Source organism: Nanorana parkeri, unplaced genomic scaffold, assembly GCF_000935625.1.
Source record: "Nanorana parkeri isolate BGI_ZX_2015 unplaced genomic scaffold, ASM93562v1 scaffold600, whole genome shotgun sequence".
NCBI lineage: Eukaryota > Metazoa > Chordata > Amphibia > Anura > Dicroglossidae > Nanorana > Nanorana parkeri.
Genome location: NW_017306868.1, coordinates 361,069 through 376,055, shown reverse-complemented (window position 1 = coordinate 376,055; position 14,987 = coordinate 361,069). Strand labels below are relative to the sequence as shown.

Below are 14,987 nucleotides of genomic sequence, written 5' to 3'. Positions count from 1 at the left end.
GGCCCTTCTTTACTGTGTAAATAAAGAGTTTATATTGCTGAGTATGTCCCCATTGGAGATACTGAGACAGATTTACTAATAGAGTTTGCGAATCTTCAGTAAACGAGGCGTGTGAATATCCTTTTAATTTTCACACATCTGGATAATTTATCTGCATTCAACGTGAACAGGAATTTGCTTTTGATATATAGTTACACAGTTAGTCAGGCTGAAAAAAGATACATGTCCATCGAGTTCAACCTATAGAGATATAAAAAAAAAGAAAAGCCTAAACAGAACGCTATGCCTACAGTTACCACTGTTGATCCAGAGGAAGGCAAAAAACACCCCTTTAAAGCATGGTTGGATAAGTTGAGGGAATATTCACACATTTTTTTTTTTCCAGTGAAGTTTCTGTAGTGGAACGTTGATATTAACTCTTACATTTCATATTGTTGATAATTAGCTTATAGATTGCTATTTTTATGTGTAATCTTAATTTATTGAGAACATTTTCCAAAAAAAGGAGGAACGACAAAAAGAAAAACCCACAGCAACAGACAGTTGACATTATGCATTTATGAAGACAGCCAGTTAATAATTACATTTCAAAGACACAGAAGAGCGGCTATAGTAAATAGCATATGTGTAAGGACATAAAGCATAAACACAAATCATACAAACAAACTACATTAGAAAAACAATGATAAAACAAACTCTGTGATCCTTGGGACCCTTATCCCCCCCAAATACACCCCACCTAGATACACACCCAACCAGTATGACTGGTACAAAATAGAACACCAGAAAGCAAAAGGCTGAATTTGCCAGTGGCAAAAAAAATATATGAAGGACGTATGAAACGAACATCCAAAAGAATACAGAACAGAGAAGGTGAGAGAGAAAAGAAGTCACGGAAGCAGAGAAGAGGGGAAATAAAAGGTGGGGGCAGGGAACTAAGAAGAAAGTGGGAGAAAGGGGAACAAAATTTAAAGCAGGGAGAGAGTTCTCTCCTCTCTGTCATGGCCAAATCAGGAAAAATCGCCATATTATTTTTATTATGTAATAGTTCTAGTAGTTGCAAAACACTATACAGACATACACTGAGTGGCCAGATTATTATGACCACCCATCAGTACTTCGTTGGGCTACGAGATGACTCCACGAGATGACTTTGTTGGGCCGCCTCGTGACTCCACGAGATGTTGAAAGGTGCTGCGAGGAATCTAACACTGCACTGTTGCCCTTCTGTTGTCTTGTACCAGTCTTGCCACTCTCCGTTCTGCCCTAACATTGACTAGTCGCTGACGGCCACAATTCGCACGTTCAGACCCAGATTTTCGGCTGACAGTCCAGTCTTTAAACACTTTACCAACAGCTGCTCTTGAACATTTTAACGAATTCTGCTGTTTTGCTGACAATCGCTCCATGGCTCCGAGCGCCAACAATTATTCCACATTCAAAGGCTGCTAAATCGCGTTGTTTACCTATATCTTCAGAAAAAAATCACTTCTACTGTCGTGGTAAACAACCTGCTTCCCTATTTATAATGGTCTGGCCCTCTAGCAACTTCAGCGCGAAATTATAGCTAATTATAGCTAATTTGCCTACAAACGTCAGGTGGTCATAATAATCTGGCCACTCAGTGTATACATGGAACAGATTAACTTTAGATGTACCCTAAGAGCATTTAGGACACCCTCAGCCCCTGTCCGTCTTTGTGCTTTGGCTGAGAAAATTTCTATAGAAAGGTCTAGATCAACTTTAGAGAAATACTGCCTGCAGGAATGTCCGATTTATGGTTAGTTACAGTTATGTAGGCCTTGGCATCCAATCATCTGGTTTGTTCTGGTCATTTTGAATAAATTCTTGAGAACCCCAATGACTAAACTTTGAGGATGAAAACTTTTATCAAGAAAGCTGTTGTCGAGGAGGATTTGTATGTGGTTTGAGCATCATGGCTGCTATTACCTAAAAGTGTCCACCAGGGATGCACCAATACCGATACTAGTATCGGTGCAGATACCGAGTATTTGGGTGAGTACCCGTACTCGCCCAAAGGCTCCCATACTTCCCCCGATTCCAGAGCTTCTGGTAAGAAGGAGATTTTCCTCTGACCGACAGTGCTGTGAGGGAACATGGAGTTGGCTTCCCGGCCAATTGGCCACCCGGTTTATTGATTGGACGGGTAGCCAGCTTGATGCTGATTGGCTGGGATGATGGCCTCCCGGCCAATCAGCATCCAGCTGGCCAAACAGCATGGAGCCATGATTACCCACCGCCTGGCTTCTTCAATGACCGGGACGCCAGTTCCATGCCAGCGGAAGTATTGGTACTCTGTAATGGCGAGTACTGAAATATAAAGATCAGTTCTTTTACTCGATACCGAAAAACCGGTATCAGTGTTTCCCTAGTATACACACTTTTCTTGCTTCTCTGATAATAAATGCATATTATGTTGTTAAAAGTAATACAAGAGGCATAACTGTACAAAATGGCAAATAAAGGCAGTTGCTTAACCAATTTAAAACTAGCATGTGAGGTCAGAAGCAGGGGTGAGTTGAGGGTCATGGAGAAAAGCGAAATCGTAGCAATAGATTTGTGGACAGTGAAGGTTAGATCACCAAAGACTATTGAGCAATTGAGATGAAATCAGTGTTTGGCATGTTATGGTACATGGAACTGTAGGTGATAACTGGGACATTGACGCAAGGCACCTGTTTTATTGATATATAGTTTGTGAATGTGTGGCTAATGGAAGTTAAAGCAGATCTTTCTTGCATGGAGAATGGAGTAGGGACACTGTGGGTTGGGATGCACCAATACCGTTTTTTAAAATTATGGAGTACGAGTACCGATATTTACCTTTTTGGTATTCGCCGATAGCAGTACTTACGGAAGCATGGAGCAGGCTTCCCGGCCAATCAGGAAGTCGGGAGGCAAGTCATTACCTACCGCCCGGCTTCCTGATTGGCTGGGAAGCCGGCGTAATGCGGCTTGGCTGGGAAGCTCCATGTTCCCTCGCCCCAAATACTCGGTTTCAGTACTAGTATGGATATCGGTGCATCCCTAGTTATATGGATGTGTATGTAGCATGGAATAAGTGACAGGTTGTGGACACTGGAAGGTTCGTGGAGATGGGCAGTAATAGAAGTCATTGATATGAGGACAGTTTAAGGAGAAAATGTGAGTAATAGTTGCAGCATACCCAGGCTAGTGTAGAGAAGAAGCAGATACAGAGAAAGTAGTGAGGGCTTAAGTGTAGCAATACACAAGAAAGAAACCTATACTAATGCTAGTAATTAGGATTGTAGTGTTGGCATATGCGTATGAGAGCAAAATTCATGACTGTTGGCACAGTCCATCATTAAGAAACCAAAAGTGGCAATCCAAATTTAATAGTAATTGGGGCACACACATTTATGATTAAGGTCTGACGCACGCACTCTCTCTCTCTCACACACACAGACACACACCTGTATATTGTAGCTAAGGGTGAGCATTTCTTTCTTGAATTTAATAATAAAATATCTTGCAGGAAAACCTGTGCCTGGTATGCTGGGAGCCACGCAAGGACCAGTTCCCATAATACGGATGTTTGGAATCACAGCAGATGGCAACAGTGTATGCTGCCACATCCATGGCTTTGCTCCTTACTTCTACGTACCCTGCCAGGCTGGTAAGTGCTTTGGAAATATAACATAGTCTTGGGACAAAACTGTTGGTCCATTCACTTTGTCATTCCTTTTTAGGGCCGGTTCACACCACAAAGACTGTGTTACAGACCGTTCGGCATCGCAGCCACGCCCCACTCCTGCAGTGCGATCGCCTTCCAGTCCAGTACGATCTGGAAAAATAGTGCTTGACTTCAATGCACCGCCATGCCCCTAAACGCAGGGAGCCGGCCGGCTTGCGTTCCAGTGCTTTCCTGAGGCCGACCGCTTTGGAACGCAAACTTTGTGGTGTGACTGGGCCCTTAGTCTGTTGATTTTTGCAAAATACACTTGTATTGAGGGAAGCATGTAGACTGACAAACTCCTTCTGGAATTTCTAGTTACTTGGATGGCTGTGGCCACAATGCATTGGGTCACTGACCTATGATGAGCATATAGCAAAAGATTTGGCTGAAGTTGCACTTTACATTTATTTATATATATATTCAGATATTTATATAGTGCCGACCGTTTATGCAGCGCTTTACATACTACACATTCTTATCAGTCGCTGACCTCCAAGGAGCCTACAATCTAAGGTCCCTATTGCACATATATATTAGGGCCAATTTAGACCGGAGCCAATTAACCTTCCAGCGTGTCTTAGGAGTGTGGAAGGAAACTGGAAGAGAACATGCAAACTCCTTGCATGGAGTGTCCTGACCTGGATATGAACCAGGGACCCCAGTGCTGCAAAGCAGAAGTGTAACCACTAAGCCACTGTATATCATTAATTTATTCCATTGTAATGGTTTTTGTTTTTTGCAGGTTTTAAGCAGGAACATTTAGGTGAATTCAAAAAAGTGCTGAACAATGCTGTGATCAAGGACATGCGCTCTAATAAAGACAACATTTCACAGGCTGTCCTGGCTGTTGACATCTGTATGAAAGAAAGTAGGTATTTCCTTTCTGCTTGTCTACCTGACTGTATATTTCTTTCAAGCAATTTGTTGCCTATTTGTACTAATGTCTCTGCTAATATCACTACTAAAGCAGTCCTACAGTATAATCACAGAGCTCCTGTGAAGAGGATCATGTGGTTAGAGGTTGCATTGACATTGAAAACCAAATAACAATCATGCTCTTTGTGGCTGTGCTGGGGTATTTTGAGCACAGATAAAAGTAAATAGAGAAATAAAGAGTAGCTGATAATTGCTCTAGCAACTGACACCCTAAAATAGATTATGTGCCTGCCTTCTTCACTATATTATACTGATTGGCAGCATAGTTTACTCGGGACAGTATGGTAAAACTCATGTTGCATTTTGGAACCAGGCCTTTTTCTGGTTCAGACCAATTTGATTTTAACCGAGATAGATATGTAGCTGAAGTAGCTTTGTTTAAAATCCTTTCTGTGAGTATGACATCAGGGGTATGCGATTCCTATCACCCGACACCTGGGACATGCCGTTCTGGGTGCCGGGCAGGTGTTTTATTTTTTTCTCTACATTTAGTCCTGCCTGTGGGTAAGCGGGGCTAAATGTAGAGCTGGGATGCCACTGCTAGTTTTCTAGAAGTCATATGTGCGACTGTGTTGCAGCCTGCTTGTAGCCCTCCCGGCTGTGGTTTTTGGGGTCCCCCACTCTTCTGGAGGACTCGGAACCATAGTAAATTAGTTTAGAATGGAGTGGAGGAAGCAGAGCGGAGAACGTCCGTTCTCCGTTTGCTCTCTGCAATCAGTGAAACAGGAGCACTGTACTCACAGCGCTTCCTGTCTCAGCTGTCACAAGTTGGGCTACACGGGAAATCAAGCATAATTCTGTGCTCGGTCTTCTGCATTGGAAGGCAGGGGAGACACCTGGGGTCTAATATACCCTAGATCCTTGGTTCTCAACTGGTGGGTCGTGACCCAAAGGTAGGTCGCGACCCCATGTCCTGTGGGTCGCCAGATGCCTTCCACTTTTCTAGGTGAGAGAATCCTCAGCCTCCCCCTAGAGAAGCACTGTCAGTTCTCGCATCGAGAACTGATTAAAAAATATGATGCCCGGTGCCGACTGATGACTTGAGGTGGGGCTATGGCCGCAAGGGAGTTCCATTCATAAGTGCATTGCTTACAGCTCATCACATTCTGGCTCCCGCCACCTCGAGGGGTGCGCACGAGAGCTTTACAAGCAATACACATATGAATGGAGCACCATCACAGCACAGCAGACCACACTGGACCCCAGGTTGAGGATCCACTTCAATTTCCGTAATGGCAACCCTCCCACCCACAGTTCGATCGCCTGCACCGGAAAGCACAGTACCACAACATGGAACATTGCAGTGCAACTTGGGTCGCAACTTAATGACCAAGGACAAATGTGGGTCCTGAGGTTACCCAGGTTGAGAACCACTGCCCTAGATGTCTCCATAAAGAGAACCTGTCCCCTCCAAACACTATCGCATAGGAGCTTGTTAACCCCTGTGTGATCGCAATAAAGTTACGTGAAATAAAAAAGTAGAAAGCATGCGTATGACATCGTGTGTGCTGCCCCTATTCCACTGTGTTCAATATTGTGGTAGCCAGGCAGTAGCACTCTATAACACGTACAATGTACATTAAAGGGTAAGTTCTCTTTCCCAAGTAATTTGGGGAATTAACCTTTTGTGAATCGTCCTTCACTTCCACTCGTAGAAGTGTGCTATCTGTATCCCATACTGACGTCCAGCACAGCCCTGTGCTATGGATTGTGAATTTTGCTTGCAAACTGCGAGCACTCATTGGTCACTGACTAATGAGAAGTGCTTCTTAGCATGGTTAAATATGGTTTAGGTTAAAATAATTTCTTTTAAGGCCTTGAGTTTTTTTTGGCAGAAGCGGCATTCAAAAAGTATTTTGTCACAAAAAATGTTTCCTCTGGCCCCTAAATGTTTTTTTTTGTGTGTACACTGAATGCCTTGAATCAGGGGTCAGGTGCCGTGAACCATGTAACCCCAGCACACATATGCAGAAGTTACATCATCACTTGCCATCCAGAGACCAAAGAGGATCATCACGGGACCTGGAAGAAGTTGGTGACAGCGCACCAACAGGAACCTGGACCTGTCATCGCTAGAGGGAGGGCACTGTATGTTAAGCGTGCCACAATCTGCAACACTGCTGTTCAGAACACTTAGTTTTGCTCTAATAAAATCAATGGGCAGAAGATAGCTTCTGAAAGAATGGAATAATGGCGGTGTGTTTGGTTTCATTACAGACATGTATGGATACCATGGGAAGCGGAGTATACCTTTTCTGAAGATCACTATGGCCCTTCCACGCCTAATTGCGCCTGCCAAACGTCTTTTAGAACAGGGTTTGCAGTTTGGGAGCTTCCCAACACATTGCTACCAGGCCTATGAAGCCAACATTGACTTTGAAATCAGGTACCCACTAATAATGACTAATCTACAAATGTGATATGCATGCTTTTCAGCCAGAGATCAGTTGATGCCTGTATATGTATCTCACGCTCACATATATTTATATATTTTTCTGTGTGTACGGGAAATGAACCCAATTACTTTGGTTTGTAGCTAGCCATTTTTCTTTTATATTTTATATTTTTTTTACAAGTCACCATTAAATATCGTATTCAGGGCTTGTTCACACCAAATTCTGACCAGATGCACATGCACTGAGGTGTGTTTTGCTGCGTTTTTGCATCGTTCCGGGGTGTTATAACAAAATAAAATAAAATTGTTGATTTTTTTTTTTTGAAGCCTAAAATGTGCTTTCAATGCGCTCTGGGGAGTTTGCATGCGTTTTGGTGCATTCCAGAGCAGAAAAAGTAGAGCATGCTGCAGATTTTCCACATGCACTGGAACTGAACACTGTGGTGTGAACTAGAGCCCAAAATGCAGTTGGAATTACATTGGATGCATTTTTGATGCGTTCTGTAACAGCTCTGGTCTGCTTCTGCTCTGGACTTGGTGTGAACAGACCCTTAAAGCTGAGCTCAAGTCAACTTACAGTTAATGACATATTCCCACGTTACGCCCCCTCCTTCACCCCTTCTTTCTGCATGTTCTAATACTCCTTTAGTCTAGGAGGGATGTAATAGAGAGAATTACTTGCCTTAATAGCCAGTCCCACAGGCTTCCTCCCCACCGGTTCTGGACACTGCTGATCCTGCATTGTCTGTAATAATGTATATAAACTGCTCTCATTCTGGCGCTGAAGCAGGAATAAATGCCTGTTGCCACAAGACTAAAGTGATTGTCAAGTATTTCTTTCTGCTGGACTACCCTAAACTAAGGAAGTACTGGATCCTGCATGTACAGCAGGGGATGAGTAAAGTTATATATAGAGATTATCTAAGAGAGAGAGAGAGAGGGAGATCTATCTATATAATTTGTAAATGGGTAAGCCGTATTAGTCCAGTTTACAAGATGTAAAACAAAAACGTAGTATTGCAGTGTGCAATGATACCTTTCTTATTGGACTAACAAAATAAATTAAAAAGACAAGCTTTCAAGAGTGGACCTCTCTTCTTCAGGTCAGAAGCAATACTAATAATAATAATAATATATATAATTCTTATCTACAATAAATCTATTTTTTTCTTTTAATACATTGGATTTATTTGAAAATACAGTTGATCCTGCCAGTGATTTCCTCTAGCTTGTTAGCGCTGGCAACAATCTATGGGCTCATCTACCCTCTTGTGCATTGCTACTGCTTTTGTGCACGCCCTGCATCAGGGGTGGCCAAACATTGGTCCAGCTGTGGTGGAACTACAAATCCCATGAGGCATTGCAACATTCTCACAGACATGATTTCCAGAGAGAGATGCATCATGGGATTTGTAGTTTCACCACAGCTGGAGGACCAGTGTTTGGCTACCCCTGCTCTGGATCAAAAAAAAACAAACAGTGTTTATTGCTTTCTGTGCGGTGGATGGGACCTACAGTATCTGCCATGACGTGATTTGCAAAGACAGGAGGAGCCACTGTTGGTCAAACACTCTTATCTGCCCCTCAGGCAGTTCTTCTAGTCATATAGTTAGCAGGACGTCTTACGAGGTGGGAAGGAGTGTTTGATTGAAATTAGGTTAAATTGGCTTTGACTGAAATTGGCTGCTTCCGTCACTGCAATTCACGGCAGGACAGACTGATCCCTCCTACTGCCCCCTGCCATTCAGATCAGAGAAAGAACAAGATGGTTACCTGACCTGGAAAAAAAAGATTAATAAGGATTTTTTTTATAAATTGCTCTCTGATTTGGGTGGAAATTCCCAACCTAGATTTGTGAAAAGAGGCATTTAGGTTTTACAACCTAAACTTAACTTTTTATAAAATAGAACCAGTAAGTTTTTTTTTTTGTTTTTTTTTAATTATAGGCAAATTAGGGAAAGAGGCATTGTTTAATTTTGATTACTTTGCATCTATCAGCAATAAATGGACTGAACACAGATTTTTAGGTATGAAGTATCTTTATTCAAGTTAAAACTACATAACAGTGCCATAATCAGCCATTACACCTTTTGCAAAAATTGCTTAATTATTAGCATTTGTTTATAAAGATTTTCTGTACCTGGGAGGGAGCATTCTGTCTGTTGTAGGTGAAGATTGTAGGGCAAGCTGGGACCAGGCAGCAGTCTGCTTTATGTATATGAAGTACTTCAATTGCATATTGATTTTTGCTTTATGAAATAATCCTAATGAAGCAAGCAGACTTTGCACATAAAGACTCAACATAAAGAGTTATTACAGTTATAATGGAAAACTGGTCGACCTAATCACTTGTCACCTTCTTAGAGTTGTATATATTTTTGGGAATAAACAGTAATGATATTTGTCTTCCATTTTTCATGGCTGTGTCCGCCCTCTTGGATAATGTGGGTTTTTCTTCTGGTACAGTTTAAAAAAAAAAAATCCCTTACAGTTGACAGGTGTGTAGCACTGGGGAGATCTCATCACTATTGTCGACGATATCTGAAATCCCCATTGCTTGCAGCTTTGATATATTGAAGTCATTTTGTGCAAATACTAAAGATTAACCTTATACATATCCTAATGATACCTTTTTATAATACTGTACCTAATCAGGTCTGGACAAAGCCAAGTGCCAGATCTGATTTTGTCAGTCCTTAGGACCTGTTTTTTTTTATGCTCTCACTGCTGACCAACCGTCCTTGAACACTTGGCTTGAACATGCATTCTCCAAGTGGTATGTGTTTTATCTGACATTTCTGTATTAAACAGTTACAGAACAAGAAATCCCTGGTAAAAACTTAGACATATGAGATGCAAATCCTAAAGAATAGTGCCAGATTGTGCAAATGTAGTGAACTTTTTAAAATCTCTTAGTTCTGTGTCAATATGCAGAAAATCTCCTCCAGCAAACCCAGGAACCAGAATAATGAATTGTTAGTCTATGAATCATGACTTTATTTTTCATTGGGGATGAAGGAAAGGAGTTATGTGACATTCAGTATTTCTAGGATGGGTTTGATTGCAGTTGGCACTGCAGGTCATATAATTTATACATACACAGCAACTTCTAATGGCTGAAATGGAGACTTATTGTAGGGGATAAAGGGATGCCAGGTTTGATCTGTTTCTCTATGACTCGGAGTTGCCTGCAGTGATATGCACAGAAGAAGAGGGAGCCACACAGCCGTGCTAATTATCTATCCATTTTGTGTCTCAGGAACTGTTTAGGCCAAGTGGACCACAAAAACACTTTTCACACAAAGAAGGCTGATATTCATGTAAAACTGCACTTTTTTTTTCTAAAGATAAAGCACTGTTTCCTGGATTTCTTTTGTAATAAGAAAAACAACAACAAAACCCTGTCTGAGTTGCTTACAATCGTCCAGTTGTTTCTCGTATTGGCCGTGAAGGTTCTCATTCATCCAGGTCATGGTATATCTGTAAAAAATAAAAAACACCTAGCTCCAATTATGCAAATTAAATCAACACCTGGTTGTGACTAACAGTTTATGGGGATTGGAACAACATTGTTCCATACCATATTTATTCCCAGATAATTTTTGTACAAGTCATTCTGAATTGAGAAAGCTGGTTGTATGACCAATGAAACCTCTTCAAGAAAAATACAGCATGTCCAGTTGCCTTGACTTATTTTTTTACAGATATTCTTGTATTGGGCAATCTAGAATTAATAATTTGCTTGAAGGCAGGTTGAAATTTGTGTACAATGGTCTATCTATTATCCTGCTCCCAAAAATAGAACAAAAAAAAGCTTGCACTGTGATCAATGCTGTACAGGCTTTTATGGCAAAATGACATCCCCAGCGTCGCTAGCCATGATAATATTTTTGGCCCAATAAAGTTTGCTGATTCTTCAGTATAGCTAATCAGAATCCATCAGGTAGTTCTCTGAATCAGAATGAATTTTCTTTAGTTGCACTTAAGAATATGTCTTAAATGAATAAGCCAGTTAATAGCAAACTCAAAATGTAATTCTCTTTTCCAGGTTTATGGTGGACAATGATATTGTTGGTTGTAACTGGATTGAACTCCCAGCTGGCAAATACCGAATTCGTAAAGAATCCCAGGGAGACGAGCTGGCTAAAGACAATGCTATCAAGGTGAGCATCGGATAGTGTACTCGGTTACATCTTTTTGGATCTATTGGTTCTCTAATCTAGATTTGTTTTTCCTTCAGGTGTCTCTTGCTCAGCTGGAGGTTGATATCAGCTGGGCAGACATTAAAAGTCACCCTGCTGAGGGTGAGTGGCAGAAGATTGCCCCTCTTCGGGTGCTCAGTTTTGATATAGAATGTGCAGGGAGGAAAGGTAATGCACTTTTCAGCAAGTTCTTCCCTAGTAATTATTAATGCAATTATTTAAGTTCTAATTTTGTTCTTTTTTTTTTGTTCCTTAGGCGTGTTTCCAGAGGCAGATAAAGACCCTGTTATTCAGATAGCTAACATGGTTCTAAGGCAAGGGGAGAAAGACCCTTTTATCCGCAATGTTTTCACCTTGGGCACCTGCGCCAGTATAGTTGGCTCTAAAGTGCTTTGCTTTGAAAAGGAACAAGAACTATTAAAAGTAGGTTGGTTCCACAGAGCAGCCATCATGTGCAGGGTGCAGTAAACCCATCATAGTAGAGTTAATTGGTGGTGAATTGGCAAAATATGAATTCCAACCTTTTGCTGTGGGATATTGCACCTTGCAAGTTGTTTTTTACTTGAAGGTTTTGCTGTAATGGTTTTTGGTCAATTTTATATTCCTTTTTTTTTTTACTGTAACAAGGACACTCCACTGTAGTCCAGGTAAGTCAAGTATAATGCAGTTTATTAAAGGGCAAACACAAAATAGCTTGCAGCAGCGACATAAGACAGTCCTTTATATGGCTCAGTAGCTCCCCACAGCTTCAAGATACTCACGCTGCTCACCCCTCGTGAGCCCTCACTCTGCTCTCTTAGCTGTCTGTACCACAGATCCTAGGGTCACCGACCTTCCTGACCTCTCCCCTCGTGGGCACTCACTCTGCTCTCTTAGCAGTCTGTACCACAGGTCCTAGGGTCACCGACCTTCCTGACCTCTTCCCTCGTGGGCACTCGCTCTGCTCTCCCAGCAGTGCGTCCGACAGGTCCCTGGGGTCACCGACCTTCCTGACCTCTCCCAGCCACCCCTGGCTGATCCGTGTGGGTCCAGCACGCACCCGAGTTTGTCTGTGTGCTCCCCCACAACTCCAACACTCCTCTGAGCACTGGGCTGGCTTCCTAATAAGGCTGCTCTCAGCCACCTGATCAGCCCAGGCTGGATATGGGCAACACCTGGCCCCACCAGGACTGGAGATCTCATCCCACCCAGAGCTCTACGAAATCTCCAGAGCTCCAGATCCCAGCTACAATTAGGAAAACCTGGACGGACCTGAAAAGCCATGTTCTTCCTTATAACATGTTTCACATTCTGGACCCTCTCAGCCCCTTTGGCTGAGAGTCCTGTGTACCAAAGTCGCCATACTACACCGTGGCATTGGATGGTGTAGTATGACATGGATGAGCGTGTTTCATTTCAGACTCTCTTTTTGATGGATAGTTTTGTGGTCAGTGGACTTAAAGGAAGGATTGAGAAGGATGCCTCACTGCTCGATCAGTTATAGTATGTATCAGCTTAAAGGGGTTCTAAACCCTCTGGTTTTTTTGCCTATATCTACTGCTAGCATGCAGTAGATATAGGCAAGAAGTGTAAAAAAAACGCTTAAAATCCTTTTAAACTTACCTCGTTATCGCTGCTCGTTCCCGCGCCGAGAATCAGGAACCGATTCTCGGCCGGGAGACGAGCAGAGACGCAAGGTAAGTCTATGGACGCGTGCACCCGCCTGCAGACACCGCTGGATCGGAGAGACAGAGCAGTCAGCGCTGGATCGGAGTGACGTCACACCGCTGGAGGGACACATGAAAACATGGGGAAAGAAGAGGAAGATCGGAAAAAGACATAATTTAAGGTAAGTGCTAACATTTACATTGGGGGGAGGGAAACATTTTTTTGCCTTTTAATGTCACTTTAACTACTAAACTCTGTAAATGGGCTAGGGGAGCCTGGGAAATGTAAGAGGCTCACTAGTTGCATGAATCCAAAAATATTAACATGCAGAGTTTCATATTTATCTGACAAGAAAAAAAAAATATTTAGACCTTTTTTTTTAGCCCTAAATCATAATAAAGAAAAAATATATATGAAAAACAGCACTACATTTCATAATGCATACAGTAAAGTTGTCTTTGAAGAGTAGATACAATTTGCCACAAAGCTGAATCTGCTAGTAGAGTATTAGTACTCGCCTGTCCCACTAAACTCTTCAAAAAGACCACGCTACACTGAAATGTTAGCAAACTGCTCTTCTTGGCAAGCTCCACATGTATGCGTAGGCGATATAATAATTATGCGTAGGCGATATAATAAAGTAGGAAAAAAACAGAGCACACTGAATAGCACAGATAAACACATTTTTCAATCATTAAAAAATATGTAAAATGTGCTTACAAAATAGTGACTTGATCAGAGCATATCTTACAGTGGGCCTTTGACTAAAAATCTCATCAGTATACAGCTCTTCGTGCTGATATGAAATCATCCTTATAATTATTAGCTGAACAAACATATTATTAGTTTACTTGCAATTTCTTTTTTTCTCACTTCTTGGTCTAATTTTGTACAAGTGATGTAAATGTGCCCAAGCATTGCTTCCTGGGAAGGTTACATCAGTAGAGTATTGCTGGGAAATCTCATCTGTAATCTCTCAAGATCTCAAGGAAAGACATTTTCCTCCCCTGAGATGATGTGCATGGTCACATTTCTTAGTCACATGAGCCAGAGTTCCAGAAAGTAAAGGGTGATCTAGTAACCTGCCCTTAGCTAAAATGGCCACTGTCAGAAGACTGGGGAAGAAAATAAAAATAAGGAATGCAAAGAATAAAAAGCCGGCAATTATCTAGAAGGATGTGATTGTAGATTGTCATTTCTAAAGGTGCCTTTGTTTTTGTTATTTTGAAAAATATGGGTAAAGTTCCTCTTTACAGCAGGAATCTTCCCTCTGACATCAGGTCCTTAATTAATGCATATTTCCCCCTTTTCTGTCTCTCAAAAAATACTGAAAGTACAGAATACTTGTTGATCCTGCTAGCATTTCAATTAGCTCTTATCTTCCTGTGTGAGCTGACTATGCATTTGGTGCACCAGAATTTCAATGGATGTTATCAGCCCTACATGAGATCAGTTAAAGGATAGGTTCACTTTCTCACAAAATGCAAAAAAAATGAACTTGCTGTCAGCACCTCTCCAACAGCCCTGACACCCCATAAAGGCTGCACTTGCATGTCTGAAGTTCCCGGCAAGCCGCTGTAGTGGTCTGTAACACCGTACACTGGACTTCCCAGCCCAGCAATATGAGATGCTCATTATGCTCTCAAATGGTGAGCGCTCATTGGTCAGCATGGTCACATACTGCGGGGCTGGGAGGTCTGGTGTACGGATCACTGCACTAGCTGGCCAGGACTTCAGACATGTAAGTGCAGCGGAGGGAGGTGGCAGGGTGCTGTTTGGGATAAAGTGAACTTCTTTCTTTACATTTGGGGTGAGGTGAAGGTGTTCTGTAGTCAAATAGAGAAGAACTGGGCCTGGCTGACAACACTGCTTGGAATTTTATTGCAACATAGGATTTCTGGCAGATCAGCAGGTATTTTTCTGTACTTGAAGTGATTAAGAGAGAAAATATGGGGACATTTGCATGTACAATATTGCAGAGATGTACTGAATCATTTTTTTTATTTTTCCTTTCAGACGTGGGCTTTATTGACTGTAATTTGTTAACCTTCTAACACTGTGTAACGGAATGTGTGTGTTTTTTTTTTTT

General features: G+C 41.9%; 1 protein-coding gene across 1 annotated transcript in view; it reads left to right on the top strand.

Moving 5' to 3' along the window:
- POLD1 (DNA polymerase delta 1, catalytic subunit) overlaps positions 1 to 14,987 on the top strand; it is a 123,946-nt gene that overhangs the window by 12,261 nt on the left and 96,698 nt on the right. The window contains 6 exon segments of the mRNA XM_018562789.1: positions 3,518 to 3,658; positions 4,461 to 4,586; positions 6,872 to 7,040; positions 11,098 to 11,212; positions 11,290 to 11,419; positions 11,508 to 11,674. Of these exon segments, the coding sequence (XP_018418291.1) occupies positions 3,518 to 3,658; positions 4,461 to 4,586; positions 6,872 to 7,040; positions 11,098 to 11,212; positions 11,290 to 11,419; positions 11,508 to 11,674 (848 nt within the window).